Genomic DNA, 24,881 nt, shown 5'->3' on the forward strand with positions numbered 1-24,881 from the left:
AGTAATAATAAAAAACTTTTATTTATATCCCGCCCTCCCCGGCCGAAGTCGGGCTTAGGGTGGCTAACATCAGATACATAACATTGGTATAAAATCAAACAATAATTAAATTACCTCCTAAAAACATCTCAAAATCAAATTAAAGTCTAATTAGATGGCTTTCCACAGGGTTAGGGTTGGGAACAGTAAGTGTTCTCTGAACTGAAATTTCAGCATTCATGACATAGGAAAACAGCCAAGTGAACAGCTATTTTGGTGGAGGAGGGTCAAGATACTAACCGATATGCATGAAATTTCATATATAGCTATATAATCCCTAGTATAGTAAAATAAGACCTTCGGAGCAGGCATTAAAAAATAATTTTTAAAAAAATCATTTTTTTTTTTTTGTTTCTTGGTAATTTGTCACCCCCTCCATTATGGAACTCGGGGCGGCCCGCCCCCTCACCCCCCCTTGCTACGCCTGGGGGGGGGATCATGTGTTGGTGCTCATTCAATAAATTGTGTGGGAGAGTGGTTGTGACCAGGCCTATGAGGGGAAATGTTTTGTCTCATAGAGGGAAGGCTTCCGCCAAAATATGTGGGACAGGTTGGGGTGGGGATTGGGGGACTGAAAATCACTTTCCCTTTTGCAGAAATGGCTTCAATCCATTACAGTGGCACACGGGGTTTGCAGTGCCTTATTCAGTGAAAACAACAACAAAAGCACTATGATTTACAACCGCAAGAAAAATATTGCACATTACCTGCATAGCTGGGCTTTGTAATGTGAATTGGTTTGACAAACTCCCTCTCTCGCTCTCTGAGTCTGACCCACTCTGCCCCCTCTGTGCATGCAAAAACCCTCTCTCCTGCACAGGCCCCAGCAAATCCCCTCTCTCACTCTCTGATCCACCTGCTGTCCCTTGCCTGTGCAAAACCCAAGACTCAGCTGTAACAGGCCCGTGAATTGCAAACTCCCTCTCACACTCTCTGTGACGCACCCTCTGCCTATTAAGTAGTGGGTGGGCAAAGCAGACGACACAGAGATTTCTCCAAGCAGCTCTTTATTCTTAAGCTGGAACTGAACTGAACACAAACAGCTCAGCCGGCCTGCTTTTATAGGCAGCTGGCTGACAACAACCCACCCTACCCTCTGCCCATGCAATTTTGAGAATGAGGATGAGCTACGTGAAAAAAGGCGTCCTGTTTGAAGTCCAAACAGGACAGGGGACACTCTTCTCCAAAAAAGGATGGTCATGTTTTCTTAGGCACAAGTGGCAGCCACTGAGCTATGGCTCTTTCCCGAGGCTTTGGCTTTCCCCCAGAAATAGGCTTATTCCGAAATTCTTAAAATACAGAAGAACTTGGCATTTTGCATTGCAGTCTGTAGCTTCAGGTGACTTTTAAAGCGCTGTCAGATGTTCTTGACAGTCTTGCTGACTCAAACTTGAGTCAGCCAGCCTTGATTTCCTTAACGATTCGCCTCTTTTAACTTTCCTCTGACAGCTTTGGTTTCCTGCAATTAATTAGAATTGTCTTTCTATTATTAGAACCCCTTCTACCTAACCTTGCTTACAACTGAGCTGGGACTATATTCTGCCCAAAATTCTTCTACTAACATGTCAGTTTCCTTTCTTGTGATTGCAACAGCCATTATAGCTGTGCTTCTCAACCGACCCTTAATCACGTTTACTTGGAAGTGAATCACACACTTCCCTCCACTTTCAGCCTGCTGCATCATGATCCACCATTACTAATGATCCCCTTACCCTAGAAACAGATATTCAGGGGCTGCAGAAGAAAGGGGAAGGTAGGAAACCTCACTTCTGTTCTGGAAGGGAAGTTAGGATCCAAGCCATTATGTTCATGCATCGGTAAATCCACAAGTTCTGCTGCTATTGACCCCATTCTGTTTTTTTGAAGAAATTTGTGCCAAACCCAGCCCACGAGGGACTAGGTAGGCCTCTTCTTTTTGTTCCCTCGCCGCAACTAAATTGAGAGGTAGGGGGTGATGATGGTTATGATTATCAAACAGCAAGCAAGACTACTTGTCTGGTATGCAGTGGTACCTTGGGTCTCAAACGCCTTGGTACTCAAACAACTTGGAACCCAAACACTGCAAACCCAGAAGTAAGTGTTCCTTTTTTCAGAAGCCAAATGTGCTCCATTTTGAGTGCCACACTTCCGTTCTGAGCACCACACTTCCATTTTGAGTGTTTGGCTGAGGTCTGTCTTTTTTTTTGCTATTTATTTTGTGTTTTTGTTTTTACTGCTTTTTTGTTTTGTTTTTGTGACTGTGTGGAACCCAGTTCAGCTACTGGTTGATTGATTGTGTGACTGCAGTACATTGTTTATTGCTTTCATTTTATGGATTAATGGTCTTGTTAGATAGTAAAATTCATGTTAAATTGCTGTTTTAGGGTTTGTTTTTAAAAGTCTGGAATGGATTAATTTATTTTGCATTACTTTCTATGGGAAAATGTGCCTTGGTTTTGGAACGCTTTGGTTTTTTGGAACAGACTTCCGGAACGGATTAAGTTTGAGAACTAAGGTACCACTGATGTCTCCAACGTTCTGCTGTTTTTAGCAACTCGTGATCCCCCTTGAGTCACCTGCAGGCCACCACAGAGTAGGGGGTGCAACATGGACGAAGCCAGAATTTTTGTTAGGGGGGTGTCACCAAAGTTTTAAAGCTTTTTTTAGGGGATCTGCCCAAGTTGTTCAACTTTTTAAATGGGATCCACCAAAGTTGATCAGCTTTTTAAAAAGGAGATCTCCCCCTAAAGTTGTTCAGCTTTTTTTTGGGGGGGGGAAATCTTGAGTAAAAAGTACCCCCCAAAATGGGACATTACAAGGGGAAGGCTTTGGTGGGTGGGGGGCAGAACCTCAGTTAACTGAGTACTGTTCTTTCAAGGCTTTTCAATTTCCTGTGCTTTTAATAGATATGAGGAAGAGGGAATTCCAGTGTCTGTAGCGACAAGAGAGGTGGGTATAGGGGAAGCAAGTAGCACATGAGAACTCGGCTGCATTGGAATGTGGAATGTTATCTCGTGCGGGTGAACAGTTTGATTACGCTGGCTGGCTGGATGAATCGACTGCTCTTTTGGATCCAGGATGATGTACAGTAGGCTAGATTTGTGGTTTTGTTCCAAAACAGTGGCCTATGCAATCCTAACTCCACTCAGTTCAGTTGAATTTACTTCTGAGCAGTCGTGGTTGGATTGCATGGCTACATATTTATTGTGGTTCTGAAGAAACTAAATCATAATTGAATGTCTTGACTGCCCTCTGGCGGTCCTGATGAAACAATGCTCAGACTCAAGTTGGCAAGAAATGTACAGGTAGTAGCAAAAACAACAGTCTTGAGGCTTACAGATTTAGGCATTGGAAAGCTTATGCCATAACAGTCCACTCACACTAGGGCTGTAGTCTTTATCCAGTTCCCTGCAAGTAAGCCCCAAAGAGTACAATTTGACTGATTTCTGAGATTGCAGTGCAGGTCAGTTTAAAAATATTAGGAACGAGGAGGCCTAGTGCAGCTTTCTTCCCAGACCATTGCTTCCATTCCCTTATGCAGTCTAGAGCAACTGACCTTATTTTCCATAAAGAAGGCTGATTGCCGAAGAATTGATGCTTTTGAATTATGGTGCTGGAGGAGACTCTTGAGAGTCCCATGGACTGCAAGAAGATCAAACCTATCCATTCTGAAGGAAATCAGCCCTGAGTGCTTACTGGAAGGACAGATCCTGAAGCTGAGGCTCCAATACTTTGGCCACCTCATGAGAAGAGCAGACTCCCTGGAAAAGACCCTGATGTTGGGAAAGATGGAGGGCACAAGGAGAAGGGGACGACAGATGACAATATGGTTGGACAGTGTTCTCAAAGCTACCAACATGAGTCTGACCAAACTGCGGGAGGCAGTGGAAGACAGGAGTGCCTGGCATGCTCTGGTCCATGGGGTCACAAAAAGTCGGACACGAGTGAACGACTAAACAACAACAAAACACCCTACTTGTTTCTGCAGTCCTAGAGTGATTACAACTAGCGGGCATTCTGTTTAGATGAGATGTTGCTTTCTATTGTTATTATTTCATGTAGTTTTAAATATACAGAGGATTGATTTTTCATGACTGGGAATCATGCAGCGCCTCTGACTTGTTGGTGGTTGGGTCTCCTGCAGCCGCCAACCTGCTGTTCCCATACCCGTATGGCCACCATGTAATCTTGAAGCAAAGAGGTGGTAAAGCAGGGCTTCATCTTGTGCATGAAGAATACAGGCAATTGCCTTTTCCTAGTGTTACTGACACCATGCAGGAAGCTGTTAAGGAGTTCTCACATGGATTCCAGTTACCAGGTTACAGTATTTAAGGTGGGATGGGAAGTTGTACTTCTTTTCAGGTATCCTTAAAAAAACCTTCATCCCCATCGGTATAATTGACCCTTTGATCTAACTTGAAAGGAAACCAGTTCAAGTTTGCTGTTTTAGAAAGCGAACTAGTTTAGTTCAAGTTTACCCAAATGAACCTTTTCATAAAAAGTCTGTCCTCAGTCATCTTCCCCGTCATTCAGAATGGTACAAGCTGAAGTTTAGGGCCCAAAATTAAATCAGACGCCACAGACTTATAATTAGATGCCTGGCATACAGAATGTCAACTGGGGAAGCTTGCTCATCATTGTATTTCCATACTGAAAAAGGCTTGCCCTGCTTAATTTGTGCCAGCCATACAGCTGTTAAAAAGGCACAAGACATTTTCTTCTTTGTTCAACGGAATGAATTCATTCCAAGCCTGGCCTAAAACAAACTTGAGTACAAAAGCACCCACTAAAATATCAGTAGCTTTTTTTTTTTTTTTTGCATTTTCATCAAAACAGAAAATTGCAGCAGAGGCTGATCATAATGTAATCAGGTTGAATTTCATACATGGGGGAAGCTTATGGGATTTGTCAGAAGTGAATTTCTCCACTTAGGGAAGAAGAGTACCAGGACTCTGGCTCCTCCGTACGGCTCTTGTTATCAACATTTTAAAGCAGCCTCCAGAGCATCTTTCACCAGAAAAGAAAATACTTTGTCAAGCAGGGAGGAATATTAAAAATATGCTAAGAAGATTAATGCAAGGTTGTTAATACACCTCACCATTAATCCTGTCAGTTTGAAGAATTTTATCTTATGTCTTCAGTCAGGTTTTCTTCATAGAGACCAACTAGAGGGCTGTTCAGACAGCACACACACACACACACACACACACACACACACACACACCCCAGTTCAGTTTATTATTATTATTATTATTATTATTATTTATTCATTGTATATACCACTCTTTATCGAAAGATCCCAGGGCTGTGTACAACATTACGGAGCATCAGTAATAAAAAAGCTATGTCATGGCAGGTGGGCTCCTCCTCTGGGCCTCAGAAACTTGCAACACTCTCCTCAAACAGGGTGGTGTTGGTTTAACCTACAGATGGGGAACCTATAGCCCTGCATGCATTGCTAGACTACAACTTCCACCATCGCTGACACTTGTCCCTGCTTGGCTTGGACTGATGGAGCCTAACAACACTCGGACGGCTGCTGTTACCCCATCTTTGGCTTAATCCTTTAGTGCCCATCTTCAAGGTTAGGATGGATTGAATTGAAGAACTGAACATATATTGTTCTCCTGTGACCCTCATCACCTCCTCCCTCTTGCCTCTTTCTGTCATGCGTTTTTGATTACAATCTTCTTGAGGCATTGATGACCCAATATAATGAATGAATCACAGCTAGCCTCACTCAGTTCAGTGGAAATGACTGCCTAGTTCGATATGCTGAGGTGCGCTGCTGTAAATTGTCAAGACTTCCCAGATGTTTCTTCTCAGTAAAGAGGGTTGGTATATATTTCTTAACTGTTTTTTGCACTAGGGGGCTCCCAGGAGTTAGAAAGAAACAGACAGACAGAAGGCTGTTCTTTTTGGAAACAAGACATCACACTGGGGTTTTCCAATGCAGAATTTAAAATAGCTTAACAAATAATGACGAAAAGTTCATGTAAGTGTGTAGCAGTTATCTGGAAACAGCCGCCCTGTACAGCCAGAGCATTCTGAACGTCTGTAGAGTTTGCAGTGAAATCTCCCAAACATGAGCTGTAGAGTCATGTATGACTCGTGTGTTCCAGGACTTTGAACACAGAAATACAGGTTTGGATAACTTGAAAGCTTGCTCCCTATTTTGTGACAGCTTCGATGGTCCTAAGAAAGATACTGCCCAACTGTGGATTTTGGATTTTTTTAAATTCTTCTTTGCATGGATCAGCACAGTTTCTTTTGTGTTTTTAAAAGAAGTTTTACTAGACAAAGACTGAGACAAGCTGTGTAGGTAAGATGCTTTTTCAAAATAATGAACTTATTATAATTGAACATAAGTGATTTCTTGTTCCACTGCAAGGGGTGTGTGTGCTTGTGTGATAAAGTTCACAGACTTGTACACATTTGTTTATTGCCAATATAACTGTTGTCTTGCGAGCACTCACACCAATCTGCTGCAACAAGAAACAGCTTACAGTTGTTACTTGCAGTATCATAGTTTTGTGTATACATCCATACCATTTTTGGAGACACCACCTATGTATGCAATTAATAGCAATGTACCTTTAATGCTGGGCCAGGAAGCATTTTAATAGTTGGCGGGTATGTCTAGCTCAAGTTAGGCCTAAGAGAATTATAAAATAATGTAAGCATGCCTGATTGGGGGAAGGTAGGGTAGCTAATGCAACATCAGCATAATTATAGGAGGCAAAAATGGTTTTATAAAACATCTTCCCTATCATTAGCATGGGAAGAGGAAACTCTGATTTCACTGAGTTACGGAAAGATGTCTCCTTTTCACAATTGTTATTGCATGTTCAGTTATTGTGGATAATAAATTCATTTTGTGCTGTGTTTAGAAGGGTATTTTCATGGGTTTCTATTAATTTGATACACATAATATGGGGCATTTTAATATCTTTTTCCTTTCGGTGTGCATAATATATGTATATATGTATACATATTCCTTAGCTGTAGGTTTAAAATATAAAGATTTACATGGATTTAAAAATAACTCTGTGAATGATGATGACTATAAAATGGTATTTATAATTCTCTCCTCTCTAGCTGTGCGCCAGCCCAGAAGGGACTCCCAGACTTTTCCTACTGTGACTCAGTTAACTGTGTTTACACAGCCGACTCCATTCATTCTCTGAAAAAAAGCTCACACCCTCTGTGGTGGCAGATAAGATTTTAACAGCTTGTTGGGGCAGCCTGTCAGATTAATTACAACTGAACATTCACATTCCTTGGGCATTTCCAGTGTGTGTGTGTTTGTGTGTGTGTACACCACACACACACACACACACACAGCTGGAAAAAGAGGAGGAGAAATCCGATAATTTAGAAGGCATGTATCATCATCATCATCATCCTAGCAGGCAACCAGTGAATTCCTAAGCGGCATTCATCATGTTGATTCATTGGAGAAATGAGCTTCCTGGATCAGACATGCCAAATTTTAAACTGGTTCATTTGCTCTCTGTGCGCACCCCAGTTTCTGAGACTCTGGAGTGGCAGGTGCCCAAGGACCAGAAGGAATTTGTTGTTGGGCACAGCCTTTGTGATATATCTGGGGTTCCTTGTCAGCCAAGTAGGTCACATTGTCCCACAGCACAGAGTGAGACCCTCGAAAGCAAATTCCCAGAATCTCCAGGATGCTGCCCAGACTCTTTCCCTCGAAATCCCATTGGATGGCACCTTGTTGCTTTCTGATCTGGAAAGACCCCAGATAGGAACAAATGATACTTCAGCACTGCCCAATGTGGTGTATATCACCCTGCGGTCCAAGCGCAGCAAACCTGCCAACATCCGAGGCACCGTGAAGCCCAAGCGAAGGAAGAAACAAGCAGTACCTTTGCACCATGAAAATAAGGACCCATTGGCTGTCGCTGGCCAGGAGAAGAGTTTGATCCAAAAGCCACTTCATGGGACTAATAATTCTATGAATAAGAGGAGAGCAGGAGCAGTCCCAGAGAAAGCAAGGGACCACCAGGAGAAGTTCAAAGAGAAAGAAACACCCAAGAAAGACAAGAGACATTGGAGACCTCTGGTAAGAGGAGCAAATGTTCAGCCCAGTGCTCTGGAGAGCAATATCAGGATGTACAGCGAAAGCCCACCATCTTGGCTGAGCAAAGATGATATCTTAAGTATGCGTCTTCTGGCAGATTCCAAAATAGAGAATATACAAGAGGCACCTTCTCAGTATGGAGTACTTTTGGTACTTGAGGGGGCTGCTACGGTTAACAGGTCAGCCATAGGAGGTGTTTGCAGCCAAGGGCACTGTGGCCTCATGAAGAGACCTCTTGACATGAGCGAAGTGTTTGCCTTCCATTTGGACAGGATCCTGGGGCTGAACCGGACCTTGCCTACAATAAGCAGGAAATCAGAATTTGTACAAGGTAATTGGTTTACATAATGGATAGGAACCCAGGGCATTCCTATCCCCACCCCCAGCCCAACTATTGGGCATGTGTGTTCAGTAACCAGAAATAAATGCAGTGCAATTACCCTGAAGAGTAGAGTCAAAAGATAAACAGAAAATCCTTCAGATAAGCGAAAATAGGATTTCAGGTTTCCAGATAAACTTTCCCTCTTTGGAATGTATAAATATTCCAGGTACCAGCATGCATATAAAATGTGGGAGGAGAGAGACCCCAATTTTGCTTGTATAGTAATTAATGTAAAGCAGAGGGGGTGGGTATTTTTATTTAGATTCATTATCCATAGTTAATATAAAAAGTTGCAGAAAGTGATGAGAAGGGAAAATTGATAGTGTGGCAGAGCTTTGAAATTGTCATCAGATATAGCAAACCACATCAGGTTTTGGACAGGAGGCCTTGATTGGATTTTGGTTTTTTTTATACTAGAAAACTTTATGAGCCAAAGATAGTGTCCCTGATGGAGCTGTGCAATATCTGTTCACTTCTGTGGGCAAACTTGTGGATTTAATGGAAGATGTGAAACAGCAGTGCCTGGTGGTTTGTGCCCAGAGTTTAATTTAAGAAACATCAGGCAATTCTTCAGACTGACTAAGGTGAACTGTGGGGCCCTTAATATGATAAAAGCTAGATATCTTCCAACACCACTGGTTATCACAGATGCATAGCACCGACATTTTCTGTCACAGGCAGACTAGAGGACAATCAGCCATTTTTATCTAGTCTCGATTCCTACTATCAATGAGAAAAGGGGAAAAAGGGGAGGGGGGGAAGAGTAGCAAAGTCCCCAAAATTCAAACAATGAAAAAATATAATGATGACTTTGCTTTTAACTCATTTTTGTGTGTTTCTCAGTGTGCCAAGGAAAGATGCTGAATATTTTAGGCATTGAACTTCAAGACTGCTTATATTAGGGGAATCTGAAATGAAATGAAAATGAGACCAAAATAGAACCACCTCGGTATATGTATCTCATAGGCCACACTTGCGCTAAACTATGGCTTGGGCAGAAGTTTCAGTCCGAATAATGTAATATAGCACAGTATGGTAGTGATAGCCAGAAAAGGTAGCACTGCATTTTTAATGAATCAATGCTAAAACAGGCTTGCTGTTTATGTTCTATTTTTGACCTAGAGCAATCGTTACTTTATTTCATACAAAATCTGTTACCGGCATTAAAAGACGAGTAAAGGAAAAAATAAAATAAAAATTCACTGGCAGCAGGCTGCAGAAAGCAGATAAAATAACAGTCTCTGGTTTATCTACATTTTGTAAGCTTTCCCAGTGGCAGACCCTACGAGAGTGTCAATAGATTTCTCGGAGCAGCGATGTGGTTTCTTTGCTTGCTTCCGAGAGATATTCAGGTTAGCAGAGCATAGAAGGCACATTATGCATATGTTATTTTTAGTGAGAGCTTTTACTGCTGCAGAGCTTTCAGAAGGAATGAGGTAATCCATTTTAGGGATCCTGGATAGTGTGATCACACAGATGATTGACTGCAGGCCCCTTGTGGACAGCTCTTAGCCTAACGTTAGGAAGCATTGCTTTCTGTCTGCATGATTATTCTAGATTGTCAGACTGAGTTTCTCTTTCTTTTTCCCTTTCTCATTCTCGTGTTCTGTCTTTGGTGATGTTCCAGACATGAAGAGCTGTTGTTATGCAATGAGCAGGAGGAAGTGAATAGCCAGTTTTCATTTTGGTTATTTCTCGACAGGCAGTTTCTTAGCTATAGATGAGATCAGAATGCGGGACAGCCACAGCTCACCACTTTCCCCAGAAATGTTCTGGTTTTGAAGCATCCCCTTTTAACCAACAATAGTTACTGTGGACTTTATCCACGCAACACAAGTCCCACTCAAATGAATGGAGTTATTCCAATGTTATCTAATGGGCCTTGTGTTGGAGAATCTTTTGTGGCGAAGTGGAAATAGACTATTGTTATTTTGGGGTCAGAAGCAAACCTGAGAGCCAGTGTGGTGTAGTGGTTAAGAGCGGTAGACTCGTTATCTGGGGAACCGGGTTCGCATCTCCGCTCCTCCACATGCAGCTGCTGGGTGACCTTGGGCTAGTCACACTTCTTTGAAGTCTCTCAGCCCCACACACCTCACAGAGTGTTTGTTGTGGGGGAGGAAGGGAAAGGAGAATGTTAGCCACTTTGAGACTCCTTCAGGTAGTGAAAATCGGGATATCAAATCCAAACTCCTCCTCCTCCTCCTCCTCCTCCTCCTCCTCTTCTTCTTCTTCTTCTTCTTCTTCTTCTTCTTCTTCTTCTCCTGTACTCACTTAGCCTGGGGCTAAGCCTCACTGAACTCAATGGGATTTCTTTCTGAGTATGCGTAGGATTGAGCTGTCAGTTAGCTTTATTCACCAAGCTCTCTTGGACCCCCACATCTCTGTGATAGAAAAGCAATATATACAAAACTCCCTCACAAATGAGTACATATAAATCAAGAAAATCAAGCACATGAGATAATCAATAAATTCTCATTTGGACTCTTCAGTTCTCTCTTATTCAGCAAATGTATTTCCAGGTGAAGTTACACAAACATTTGTACCCAGTGACTTTCTCTGTCTGTTGAAATCCAGCTTTGGGGCTGACATCTCCACACAATGTCTCCGTTTCAGCCTGCCTCAGCACCGATGTGATATATAAAGACAAATTTGCTGCCATGTTAACATCTCACAAAATAAGCTCCTCAAAGCTGTCATTCATTTGGTGGAAGCCTTTTTTTCAGAGATGCACTTAGGAAGCTCATATAAAGCAACTTTCGCTCGCCTTCCCCCTTGCTCCCCCCCTTACCCCTCTCCTGCCTGAAGTTCTTTTCACATTTGACAGGCTAACAAAATGCACTCTGTTTGCAGTTGCCCAAATGAATTGTGAACCTTTCTAAATCAAGAGAATTAATTCACATTGTTCTGTGACACGTCTGCATTATTAGAAGGGAAAGCTGACTCCTGACAACTCCCCCCCCAAGATTCATTACTGTTGACAGATCAAAATTTATAAAGGCATGGGGGCTGCAAGAGAGGGAAGTCTCCCATAGTTCTGACTTGCAAAGCAAACAAACCATAATTCGTAATGTCAGTTGCAAACTTGCTGCTTTTGTCCCTGAGCTCACATGTGATGTTGGTTGAATGAAGGCCCTTCATCCCAAGCGGGGGGGGGGGGGGCTGGGGCAGTGGAGGAGGATGAACAAATAGGTATGTATTAAGGGAGACAAACTTGCAGCAAGTGCATAGATCCAGTTCCTCAGCCATCTGTGTTTGCTGAGCCTGGATTGTGAGCGGTGGCAAAGATAAGAATAAAGGTTTCTAATATATGTATACTTTGGGTGGAATAGGTCCAGGAGTCAAAGATCTGTTTGGGGCTTTATTTGGTTGGTTGGTTGGTTGGCCCCAAACCTCTACGTTTTAAAAGAAGAGAGCGCATGGGGGAAATTGTTTTCGTAGCTATAAAAATGTCCAAACCTTAGATGAACAGAACTAGTTACATGGTTCTTTGGATCTCAGCCTGAGGAAATATGAAAGCAGGAGTTTTTATACATTATATATTTTCTTTTATCTTGCTGCTTCCTCACAGCAACCTGTGGGTGCTGGGTTAGGCTGAGAGACGGGGGCTGTCCTGAGGTTACCTAAGGAGTGTCAAACTGAGTAGAAGTCTGAACCTGCTTCTCCCCAGGTCTATTCCAGCATCCAGGTTTGATGCTTTTACTTAGCAGAGCCACTCATTCGTAAGGAAGGAAAAGATTCCACTCTAAAGGAGGGCTTTCTATTAATGGTGAAATGTATAATTAGGGAAATGATGGGTGTGTGGGGAGAACTATGGGGTGTGTGTAAATGTGAGGGAAGCCATCCTGAGGGCCACTGGGGCGGAAAAGTGGAATTAACATGGAGGAATTAAAAGCAAATAATAAAATAAGCTGTACACGATAGGAATGCCAAGGCACAATCAGATTCCTGACATGCAGAGTATTTTATTATTTGTAGTTCTATGTTCTGCAACATGGACTTGATTTGGCAAAGGTCTCTTTATCCACAAACAGAGCAAGTCACTGAAATGGTGAAGAAGCAGGTTTCTTTGGCGGTGTTGAAACACAAATGTTGTCAGAAAAAAACAGCTGGTGGCAAGAGTTGGGAATAGCTAATAGGTTGGATCCAAAGGAATTGCAAGCAAGTTCCTCTTCCTCTGCAGTACCCCGTGGCCCTATTCCTGAATTCCATTCCTTAATATTTGGGAACTTTGGGGGGACAGTATGGGATGTAGCACTTTGTGGGGTAGGGGGAGTGGCAGAAATTGAGTGCCACCATTAATGAGTAGAAGAGCCACCCACTTGCTCAACAGCAGGTTTTGCTCCAAGCTGTGATTACTTTTAGATTGGAAGGTATTAACTATGGCAGAGTCTTCATTGCCACACTAGATCCTCTTGCCTTGTGATCCTCTCTAGTCAAATGCGCTGTGCAGGGTTTTGAACCTGTGAAGAGAGTTGGCTGTAGGGATGTTCACACATTACACTTGACAAATGTACTGTCTTATGTACCTACTAGTTGAGCTGTACTCATGGACAGTTATCCACCCGTTAATGTTCAACGACTGTCCAGTCTGCGTACATAGCAACTGAGCTCTGCAAATCACCACGTGTACCTTCCATCACACAAACACTTGTATGTGTGTAGAAACAGCTTGCATCTGTGTTCAGCGTAACATGTGAACACGCCCTGTTGGACGAGGGCTAACAAAACATCTTAAGCTCTCTTAGAGACATTGCCTCTGTTCACATCCTCTGCAGACGAGTGAGAAGCAGAACTTTAACCCTTGTTTTTGCTGGCAAAAGTACTGCAGCAATGCTAGCTAAGGAACGAGCTCATATGCAGAGTTGCCTTCATCTGAAATATACTTAGTATGAAAGAGCATCTGACTGACTTTCAGCCTCATTGTGTTTGCTCACTCCGTAATTGGTCTTATACCAACAGAGGCTGGGAACTTGGCCCAGACAGAAGGGGAAGCTCCATTGATTCCATTTACCATGTTACTCTAGCAATCGCCACATGCTGATAAGCGTAGTCAGAGTGCCGCCTTTAAAAAAAGAAGCAGTGGCCGCCGGCAAGCAACGTGTTTATGATGCTCTCTCCCCCCCCCCACTTAAAATTGGACGTCATCATTATGATTAATGTTTGGGCAAAGGACAAGGAGAAACCCTGTCCTTGCTGAAGTATTCAGTTTTATTGCATGCCCTGGATCAGATTTAACTTCATTTGTTCACAGCTTGCTTTCATATCCTGATATTTAACATAATTACCAGGGGCCAAAGGAAGATTGAGGTAGAGGTTGTTGTTGTTTTTAAGTGCTGTAATACTGTGTGTACTATTCTGGTCACTTTACCTTAAAAAGGATGTTGTAGAACAGGAAAAGGTTCAAAAGAGAGGAACCAAAGTGATCAAGGGACTGGAACCACTCTCCTCTGAGGAATGGTTACAACAGGGGTAACCAACCTGGCACTCTTTAGATGCTATCGGAGACAGTCTCTCCTCATTCCTGACCAGTGATCATGCAGGCTGGGAGTCCAATAATATTTGGAGAGTCCCACCTTGGCTTCTACTGGGTCACAGCACATGTTTGTTGGTTTTTAGTTCAGAAAAAAAGACGAGTAAGGAAGGAAATGATAGACGTGTGGAAGGTTGCGCATGGTGTAGAGAAAATGGATAGGGAGACGTTTTCCCTCCCTCTCCCACAATACTAGACCCTGAGGGCATGCAGTGAAGCTGAATGTTGGAAGATTCAGGACAGACAAGAGACAGTACTGCTTCACACTCCGCACAGCTACACAATGGAATTTGCATCCAGAAGATGTAATGATGGCACCAACTTGGATAGCTTTAAAAGCGGATTGGACAAATCAGTGGAGGATAGGGCTATCAATGACTTCTAGCCACAATGGCTATGTTCTCCCTCCACTATGAGAGGCATTATGTTCCTGAATGCCAATTGCTGGGAGTCACAAGTGGGGAGAATGCTATTGCACTCAGCCCTGCTTGCAAGCTTCCCTTAGGCATCTGGTTGGCCACTGGTTGACTAGGATATGGAATTACATGGGCTTTTGACCTGATCCAGCAGGGCTCTTCTTATAGTCTTATATTTGTGTATCCCACAGTACAAGCTATAGGTCATATCGGTGATTATTTTCCCCTTCCTGCATGTCTTGGGCTGGCCCTGCCAGCTTTGTATTGTGACAAGGGATGGGTGAATCTGTCAATTTCAATATTTCCCAGTTTCTCATTTTCCCACTCCATATTTCTACATCAGTTTGTGATTTTATTTTATTTTTAAAAACTAAGTCTGCATGAAAATTCATCAGTATTTTGATGCGATTTTCTCCCAATATATAGTACGCATCTTTGTGTGCAATTTTGCCTAATCTACAAAAGTTTGCAAAACAATTTCACCTGATATAGTGCATATTTGAATACCGTTTTTCATGAATACATACTTTTTGTATGCATACCTAACCCTGGCATCTGCATTTTGTACATATTTCTTGGCACAAGAATTACATTGCAAAATTCAGAGACAGTATGTGTGGATTTCCAAAGATGGCTGTTTCAGTTTGCATATTGATTTGAAAGTGTGGATGACATAGATTTATCTATAAATTCAAATGGAAATGAATTTCTCTCCCATCCCAAATTGTGAGCTTCCAGGATTTTGATAAACCTTCACAATACATGAATTGCGAATGAGCTGTGCTTAGTTTGGTGGGTCACAATATTGTGCAGGTCTGGGTTACAATATCACTCCTCCTTAAGTTGGAAAACCTGCTTCGTACAACAGATTTCCCATGCCATTTATTTATTTGTTTGTTTGTCTGAACTTCATAGAATTTCCCCTTTCCAGCTCCGAAATATGCAGCCAACATCCTGTGATTCACATTTGCCATGCAAGTGGTATTACACTCTGCAGTAACTAGAGAAGTCAATATGGCACCCTTGATTCATGCCCCCATCTTTACTTGCATAGACTTGCAGGTCTAGGATTGATATCCTGGGAGACGGTTGTCTGTATTAGTGACTGTTTCTCAGCTGCAATTTTTTAAAATGTGTCCAGATGCAAGGGAAGGCAGGGGTCTACTATTACAGAAGAAATAATTTTTGAATGTATAGCTAGCTACAGAAAGGCTACAGTTTATGTCGTTCCCTGCCTGCGAACTTAACAGGGGATGTGAGGAATACTGTTATAGTTTTACAATGGAAATGTCTATGGCAGCAACTCTGGGGTTTTGGCAAGGGCTTTTCGGTACCTCTTGCCTTTTTACTTTGCTTAGGCCACTCCCAAAATCTTACTGATGCGTTGCCATCCTTTACAAGTGCATGCACGGACCTCTGAGACCAACTTTAGTTCTGAATCCTTCAGAGGTTTTATAGTCTGTGGTTTAATGAGTTGTGTTTGAAGAACCAGGTGACTGAACTTGCAGAAGAGAACATGGCTTTAAGGGAAAAGCCTTTAAGGGAATTGAAGCCTTTAAGGGAAAATAGCCAGGCAAGAGTTCTCTAATGTGTTTTTTTTTTTCATGTGCTGACTATGTAGCAGAATGTAACAAAACTGCAATTCTTACATTAGGAAATCTGGAGGATACATTAGTGTAGGCGAGGCACTAAGTTGCTATGGAGATGGAAACCAAGTTAGGTAAAAATAGCTGGTATGTTACCAATGCTGTGTTTATCACCAAGCTAGTGATTCTGCATTGCGCTCTCGCTTTTGCTCTTGCTCTCCCTTGTTCTCCCTCCCCTCCTTCTCTCCATAGTTTTATTTCTTGCTTAGCTACTTACAGGACAAGAGTTAGATCATCTGTTGTGCAGATGGCCCTAGCTTCAATCCCTAACATCGGGTAGGGCTGAGAAATCCTATGTGTCACTGTGTGAGTCACTGCTAGTTGGTGTACTGAGCTAGATGGACCAATGACTGACTCGGTATAAGGCAGCTTCTTCCTATGTTCCTATGAGCTCTGTGTGATCCATATGCTGCATGGTTTTTCTAATGGAAATGGAGAGTCAAAATGGTGGGATGATGGGAGGTTGGCTAGAGGTTCCAGGTTCAGTGCAGAACAAGCATTCCCATGGCTGCAGTAATAGCTTTTCCTACCCAATCCTGGGGCATCTCAAAACAGCAGGCCACTGAGTTGCCATTTCCTTTTCATTCCCCACCTACAGTGTGGCTGGATGCTAATGGAGGCAGCTTGCTGGGGGACCGGTGTATGTGTGTGGGAGCTTAATGACTTCTGCTTCTCGCTCAAGGTCTATATTATATCAGCTGAAGCTAAATAAAATAGATGACATTCTTTGAGGTGTGAGACATGGCCTTTCAGTCACACTGGCTGGTTGATCTGCTATGTAAGCTGTTGGGTCATTTAGCTAAACAATTATATTTGCTGTTTCTGCTTGTTCACTCGAGGGATCCTTTAATGTAGCTGTGACTTAGGGCCCCTCCAGACGGGTGTTTTATTTTGAGAGTCTTCTGCAACTTGCTCCTGACACAATAATAGTGAAATAATGGCGGATTTATTCTGCTTTCATTTGTAATTCTTCCCCAATGCTGCCTCATTATTGGTGCCCAGGAGGAACTGTAGTGCAATGAAAGCAGGACAAAAATAAACTGGAATATTTTTGTGTACAAAATGTTATGGGGTGCTTAGCAGGAAGTTGCAGGATATGCACTGATAGGAGATGAAGCAGTGTGGCTACACCAAAACTTTTGCAGTATTGAAAGCAGCAGCACATATGACTACCCTGGTAACATCGTGAGCACAAAAAATCATGGATGTGCAATAAAAAGACATGGAGGAGCCCTTAATCAGTAGAAAATGTATTGCAGTATGGCTATAGATTTCCATTAGGATGGGGTCGAGAAGAAATTATTTATCTGTTTGTTTTATTCATATTAAAATGTGGCACTCAGTGCCTTCCAGCTTTGCCCTTCCTGTATTTCTTTGGACAAGGTTTATTTGTTTCAGTTGAGTCTGTTTTGGCGGAGCACATTACAGATAGCACTGTTTGGGTTGATTGATGTTTGCTAGGTCTGTTTCCTGTGAATCACACACATTTCCGCTGATTCACCTTAGCTGCATTTTGTTCTTTCCAAACGGCAAGTTTTCACCTTTGTTCAAGACAAAACTTTTGTCTCTCTGTCTCTCTCTCTTCTATCCCCCTTCCCCATCATGAGCCCATGGGAGGAAGCAAGTGAAAAGAAAAACAGGAAGGGCTTCACGTGAGGAATGTGCTTTTGTAAAGCAAGACTGGGTCAATGTACAGAGGAGATGAATAAGGAAGACATGTACTTCTCTGATTTGCAGGGAGAAAAACACCCCATGACCTGTGACTGTAGACATACTGGCTGGTTTGGCTGTGAAGTGGGGGAGGAGACGGGGATGTACTTTGATTACTAGACAGAGCAATCCCTTCCTCACCACCCTGCTTTAATCTCCTCATCCCAAATGCCCATTCAGATAGATAGATACCTGATGTGACCCAGTTGGGGAAAAACGCTAGGGAGGGGAAAGCTGTAGGTCATGATTGGGGGGAAAGGGAAAGGTGGGATATACATGTAATAATGAAAATAAACCAACAGAAATCTCTGCCGTGGCTGAACCGCTTTGGAAAGCTGGTGTGAGCTAATATGAGAGAATTCTCTTCTATACACACAAATCCTCCTTGAAAACTGGAGAGAAAGCTTCCAGCCTAGCCTCCTCCCATATACCTTGGCTTGTTTGTGTAGGGAAATGTTTTTTTCACAGGGAGTATTCCCTGTTCTGATCCTATATAAAATGGAAGTTGGTGGACAAGACTCATTTTATAACAGTGAAATGGGAGAGAGGTTTGCTGATGCTTTCCTTCTCTCACAGCTGACTACCCATAGTCCTTTGCTCCAAATGCTTTTCTTCCTTCCCATAGCAGAAGTAGGCAGGAGAGAGAGACAAATGTCTGGAGAAAGAGACTGAGAGAATGTAAGGTAAAGTGGGGTTGGGTGGCAGGGGAGGAAAGCTCAGTGTCCCTCTCCTGCACATTTCTTTTATGTTTGTGATGCCATATACTCCTGTGTGGCTGGGCCCACCACCACCAACCTTCCGGTTCACAATAGTAAGAAAATGCAAACATGGGGTGGTGGGCATCCAGTTCCAACTAGGACCACAGTGGGGGCAATGGGTTTAATCCCCCCTCTCCCCACATTACAGCTCCAATCCAGCTTGAGGTTTCACTAGGTGGCATATTGCTTTAAGACAAAACTCTTATATTGGACCTAACTTATCAGTTGTGCTCAGGGTTTCATCCTCATGTGGGAAGTTGGAAAGGTCTAATCAAGTTAAGTTTCTTTCAGGAAGGTCAGATTAGGCATGGTCAAGGCTAGTAAAATCTACTTGGGCAAGGTACCAGTCAGCAAGAATCAGGACCCTGGACAGCTCCTAATGGGCCTTGCTAGCTGAGCTATGAAAGATGTTGCTCCAACAGGGCACCATCTGAAGCCAGCTGTTTTCCTTAAAGGGCATTTGCCTGATGTTGCATCCTTTGACTTTTGCATGGTCTGGTCCTAGACTCTAGGAAACAGAGGAACTGTTCAAGATACTTTCCTGAGTCCAAGGAAAGAGGTAGGGCCATATCCTCTGGTTGGGAGGGCATGGGAGAAGCTACTGTAGGTCCTGCCCTGGGAAAAGTGGCTTGAATCTCATCCTCATCTGAGCATTGTCAGGGATCATGTCACAAACTATGTCCAGTCTGGCCCTTGGGTACCCCCTGAATTCTATTGGGGGGGGAGCAGACACCCACCACTTCATGTTTAGCCTGATCTTGAGAACTAGGCATAGTCACCTCTGCTCCCAGATGCAGTGCTAAGCTAAGCAGATTTTAAAATGTACGCTTTCAAATGTGTGCTGTATAACATATGCACCATGCACTAAGAATGCATGAAAGCACACTATGCCATGTGCTAAGAGTTGCCCAGCTTTTATCTTGGATAGCCTGAACAATCTCATTGTAGGTTTACCTTTGGGAGTGATTCAGCTACATATATTTTATACATCCTGTCTCTCTTAAGATATTGTAGTTACAAAATCATACATCGCTAAAGAGGGGGGGAAACCCAAAGTGGTAAAGATGAGGCTATAAATCTATTTGTTATAAGATGAAATTCATGGCTTGCTCATGCATATATCATTTAATGATGACACTCTCATAAACGAATATTGCTTTGTTGAAATTGAATGTGCTACAGAGATTTACATCAGCTGCTGATCTGTCAAACCACTTCTAATCTATTTAATATATCTTCTCATAGAGTAGGATTGTTTTAAGCGGTTTGTAGCATAAAGTCAGCAGTTATTCTCAGACAATGATGATAATTATAATGTCCAGAGTTCTTCCATTACTGTGGTAGCTTCCTTTACATGTGGAGTATGACCACATTAACCAAAGGAAGTCAAATCATTGCTGTTTTCTTATTCATCCTACCACATCTTTAAAATACCTCTTTAAAAAACATGTGTGGAAAACTACTGTGATTTTAGGAAATGCCTACAGAATGATCAAGGGTTGAAAAATGCAAATCTTAAGTACATTAATGCTTTTGTTTGGTCTTTTTATTTTTTCTCATTAGATGATCAACCATGTCCTATTATTCTTTGGGATACCTCATTGGCTCAGACCGATAATGAGACACACTCATCATTGAAGCTAACATGGGGGGCTTACAAGCAACAATTAAAGCAAAAGTGCTGGCAAAATGGCAAAGTCCCCAAAACAGAGTGGGGATGTACAGATATCCATCACTATGAGTGGTCCAAGATGGCACTACTTGATTTTCTTTTACAGGTAAGGCAAATGGGATTTATTGCCGGTATACAGGATTAATTATAGCAACACATTTTATTGAATAAACTATTTATATAAAAAATGCGAGTGGTAAGGGAGCCACATTTGGAACCTCTGCAAAGCAAAAATGTTACAGAAATTAGAAGTCAGAACAAAGTATGGGAGAGTATTCTTACCCAGAGGTCAAATGGTTGACATGTCCTAGCCCTTCCATTATAACTCACTCACTTTAGAAATAACTAAGTAAACTCTGGTCTATTTGTATCAAGGCTTTACTCTTAAGAACTGCAAAGTCCTTGTGTTCCTGACTAGGGCAGAAGTAGCAATGTTAGGTCACAGGCTTGGCAATTCAAGCACATCATTATGAAACTGTCTAGAGCTTGAAATTCTCAAGAGTTTTACGATGATCCACAGAGGATCTCCTTCCTGGTCCCTGAGATAATAATGACAGTGTGGGGGAGTCATCTCATTAATTTCATTCATCTAGGGTGTTAAGTTCTTACAAGGTAAGATTCCTCACTTTGTAAGCCCAGAACAGGAGGCTGTTTAAGGATGAACAGTTTAACACACAACTGCATGGGAAAATGAAAGCAACCACAAGAACAAGCTAAAGGGTGGAGTCATAGCTCCAACCCATATAATGGGAAGCAATGTTTAATTCTATCATTATCTATTACAACAAGGGGAAACATGAAATAGGCCTGGTTTGTTGTTGTTGTTCAGTCGTTGAGTCATGTCCGACTCTTCGTGACCCCATGGACCAGAGCACGCCAGGCATCCCTATCCTCCACTGCCTCCCGCAGTTTGGCCAAACTCATGCCAGTCACTTCGAGAACACTGTCCAACCATCTCATCCTCTATCAGCCCCTTCTCCTTGTGCCCTCCATGTTTCCCAGCATCAGGGTCTTTTCCAGGGAGTCTACAAAGACAACAGGAATAGGCCTGGTTAGGTATCCTTAAATAAATATACTATCCAGAGCGTGTAATGCTGGCAACAGGGCACTATTAGAGTTCCGTTTCTACACATGCAGCTTTCAGTCATTCCATTGGTGCAAATCCAGGAGAAATTTCTGGTTGTCTGTAACATCTAGTTACATGTATAAATTGCCCTTTGATTTCTGATACAATTCAGCTTTCTGTACACTTCTAAATTGCAGAAATCATTGAGTTGCATGTTTTCATAATGGCATGTAGGTAGTACATACAGTATTTACTGTAAGTATAATTCATATGCAAACACTATAGGTATGGCTATTGCAAGACATTGATTTCTAAACTAAAAATAGATTGTCACGTCTAATCTCTCTCAGTATATCCCTGAGTATGTCATGCTTGGCACCCAATAGAAAGTCATGGTATTTATTGTACGGATACTAAACATAGCAATAGCCATACAGGAATAGCATGGAGACTGTAGCAGTCTCAATGTGTTCATGTGGAACCATTAATATTTCTCTCAGTAATGGAGTATATAGTAAATGGTCTTCTCTCTGGGGAACCGCATTTAAGCCACATTAACTTTGAAATTTAGGGGCCTCCAGCGTAAACACTGCAGCTTAGCAGAAAGCATGGCACCATTATCATTATTCAGAAATAGTAGCTGGAGTGTGTTGGTAAACTGAAGCAGCCATAGCAAGATGAAAGGACACAGAATATGGATTTATGTTTGGGGAAGAGCACATGCCGAGTTTACCACACTGAAATTTAAGGAAGTGAGTGCTGGAAGAAAGGCCTGCTCCCTGCTGCAAGGCCCATTTCCACCTGGCCTAGGGGGCGGAGCCCAAACTCACCTTGAAGAGTTAAAAGAGGCTCCTAGGAGGCCACTGGGACATTGCTGGAACAACTCTTGGGTTGGGGCAAGTGGCTAAAATGTTTTAAACTGTTCTAATTTTGGTTCCTCTGTTTTATTTTTGTCGGGTTAGTGTTGGTTAAATGTTTAGTTGGGGATGGCGGTTATTTTAATTTGGTATAACTGTAAACTTTGTTGTTGTTGTTGTTGTTGTTGTTGTTGTTGTTGTTTTCTATTGATTTATTTGTTTATGTAGGATATGTTGTTTTTAAATGTTTGATTTTTTTGTTGTGGGGAAACCCAGCCAGATGGGCAGGATATAAATTATTATTTATTATTATTAATAATAATTCAGAGGAAATTAATGACACAAGTAGTGCAACATTTCAGAATGGTAAGATGGTACTGCTACTATTAATGTTGCACAACTTCCAACATGATCTAGTCTCCCTTTCTATCCTCCTCGCTCTCTTCCCACATACCCTTGTCCATGGGAGCTGATTGCCACTGACTTCTTCCCCTTTGACTGACATTCCAGGCATACACAAATGGGCCGCTCTTTGGAGGAGAGTGTTGCAAGCATGCAACTGTACCTAAGTGGCTGGATTGGGCCCAAACAAACAGATTCTTGCCAAGAAGGAATAATAATAACAAACATGAACATGCCAAAAATTGCACATGCAGAAGCAATCATGCTGAGTATAAATATATAGGTATCCTGTAAGACCACATGCCATATATTATAAGAGCTGAGCGCAACGTATTTCAGGAAACTTTTCTCTTTTGCAGGCTACATGCATGTGTGCTGGGAATATGAGTGTCATAACTCTAGGTAGTTGTCAAGTGCATGTTTCCTATACATTTGTATATATGCCTGTCTTGTCTTCAAATGTTAATAAGGTTCTGGAAATGCTAGGGTCTATTTCCCCCCTGTAACGTGAAACAGCTCCTCTACAGAGTCAGAGAAATGGTACATGTAGCTGACTCTTCTCAAGCCTGGAAAACAACTCTCCAGGAAGTCAGGGAGCAGCAGCTCTGTATGAATTAAGGATTTTAATTTATTTCTAAAGCTGATGAACAGTTGTGATGCCTCACATGTGCTTTGGTGGCATCCTATAAATCTGGTAGATGTTTTCATATGATTGCATCTTGATGATTTACCTGAATTCATTTTCAGATCTACCATCGCTTGGACAAGAACTGCTGTGGGTTCAAACCGCGCAAAGACGATTCCTGTGTCCAGAAAGGATTGAGCCTGAATTGTCATGACCAGGATAACGTTGATTTGACACACATTATCCAGAGAAAAGATGATCCAAGGCATTTGGTCCTTATAGATAATAAAGGTTACTTTGACAGAAGTGAAGACAATCTGGATTTCAAAATACTGGAAGGCATAAATGAGTAAGTTCTATAATATACCAGCAATGTATATAGGGTGGGGAGATTCCTGGCCAGCCAAAGGCTGAATGCAGGTCTCCAGGCCTCTCTGTCTAGCCATACATTGGCATCAAGCAGCACAGCTGGGGAGCTGTAAGAACACTGGAGTTAAGTTCAGTGATGTGAACTCTATGCATTATCCATTTCCATGTGGATAATTGTGGGCTCTTGACCTTGATGTATCACACTACACTGTGATTAATCACTGCCCTTTCCTCTTTATGCCTGCCTTCCTATATACAAACTGCCAACTTGGTGAGAAGCCAAGTTACAGGGAACCAGGCAGAGGGCCTTCATGGTAGTGGCACCCACCCTGTGGAACACCCTCCCACCAGATGTCAAAAGAGAAAAATAACTACCAGACTTTTAGAAGACATCTGAAAGCAGCCCTGTTTATGGAAGCTTTTAATGTTTAATAGATTATTGTATTTTAATGTTCTGTTGGAAGCCACCCAGAGTGGCTGGGGAAACCCAAATTATATTACATGTAGATCTCACAAATACAGTATTACTCACTGCTGTTGCTGTTCCAACTCTGCTTCTTGAATCTCCAGGCCTTTCACTGGTCGCACCATTCTTGCTACCTGCTTTTTGCTTCTCACTTGACATACTTGTTTGGGGGAGGACTGAACTCACCTTGACTCTTTCACATTTACTACAAGTGAAATAATGATGTATAAAAATAGGAAAGGCTTACCGTAAATCACTGACAAAAAAAAGGGTTCCTGTGAAATTTGATCAGAGCTGACTTGTTTGTTTACTTGCAGGTTCCCTGAATCGGCAGTCTCCGTGCTGAAAAGCCAGCGTTTGCGAGAGAAGCTTCTACAGTCTTTGTTCCTTGACAGAATTTTTTGGGAAAGCCAAGGTGGTCGTCAAGGCATTGATAAATTAATTGATGTGATTGAACAGAGGGCCAAAATTCTTCTTACTTACATTAATGCCCATGGGGCAAAAGTACTGCAAATGAATGAATGAATGAATGAATGAATGAATGAGAGCTCAGTCCTGTGCACACTTACATGGGAATAAGAAACACTGCACACAGCAGGACTTACTTCTAAGTAAACACACATAAGGTTGTGCTGAATGAGAAAAAAACCTAATTCTAATGAAAGGGTCACAGAGTTTCATTAAATAAGAAACTCAGACAGGCACACCTGATGTGAAACTTGTTGACAATACTTTTAATTTATAAAGCACACATGAACAAATGTTCAGACATTTTTAAAACAGGTATTCTCTAAAGGAGCCTGGGAGGTAAACATCCCAAATCACTTGCTTTATAAACTATACATATATCTATTTTTGTTTCT

At 42.1% G+C, this 24,881-nt stretch overlaps 1 protein-coding gene across 1 annotated transcript; it reads left to right on the forward strand.

Annotated features, from left to right (window-relative positions):
- The first annotated feature begins 7,349 nt into the window (after window positions 1-7,349).
- GASK1B (golgi associated kinase 1B) lies at window positions 7,350-24,658 on the forward strand. Its single transcript, XM_033160262.1, has 4 exons — window positions 7,350-8,450; window positions 20,125-20,339; window positions 23,306-23,532; window positions 24,336-24,658. Exons 1-4 carry the CDS (start codon window positions 7,481-7,483, stop codon window positions 24,541-24,543), a joined length of 1,620 nt encoding a protein of 539 aa, XP_033016153.1. The 5' UTR covers window positions 7,350-7,480; the 3' UTR covers window positions 24,544-24,658.
- The last annotated feature ends 223 nt before the right edge of the window (window positions 24,659-24,881 follow it).

Source organism: Lacerta agilis, chromosome 9 (genome assembly GCF_009819535.1).
Source record: "Lacerta agilis isolate rLacAgi1 chromosome 9, rLacAgi1.pri, whole genome shotgun sequence".
Classification (NCBI taxonomy): domain Eukaryota; kingdom Metazoa; phylum Chordata; class Lepidosauria; order Squamata; family Lacertidae; genus Lacerta; species Lacerta agilis.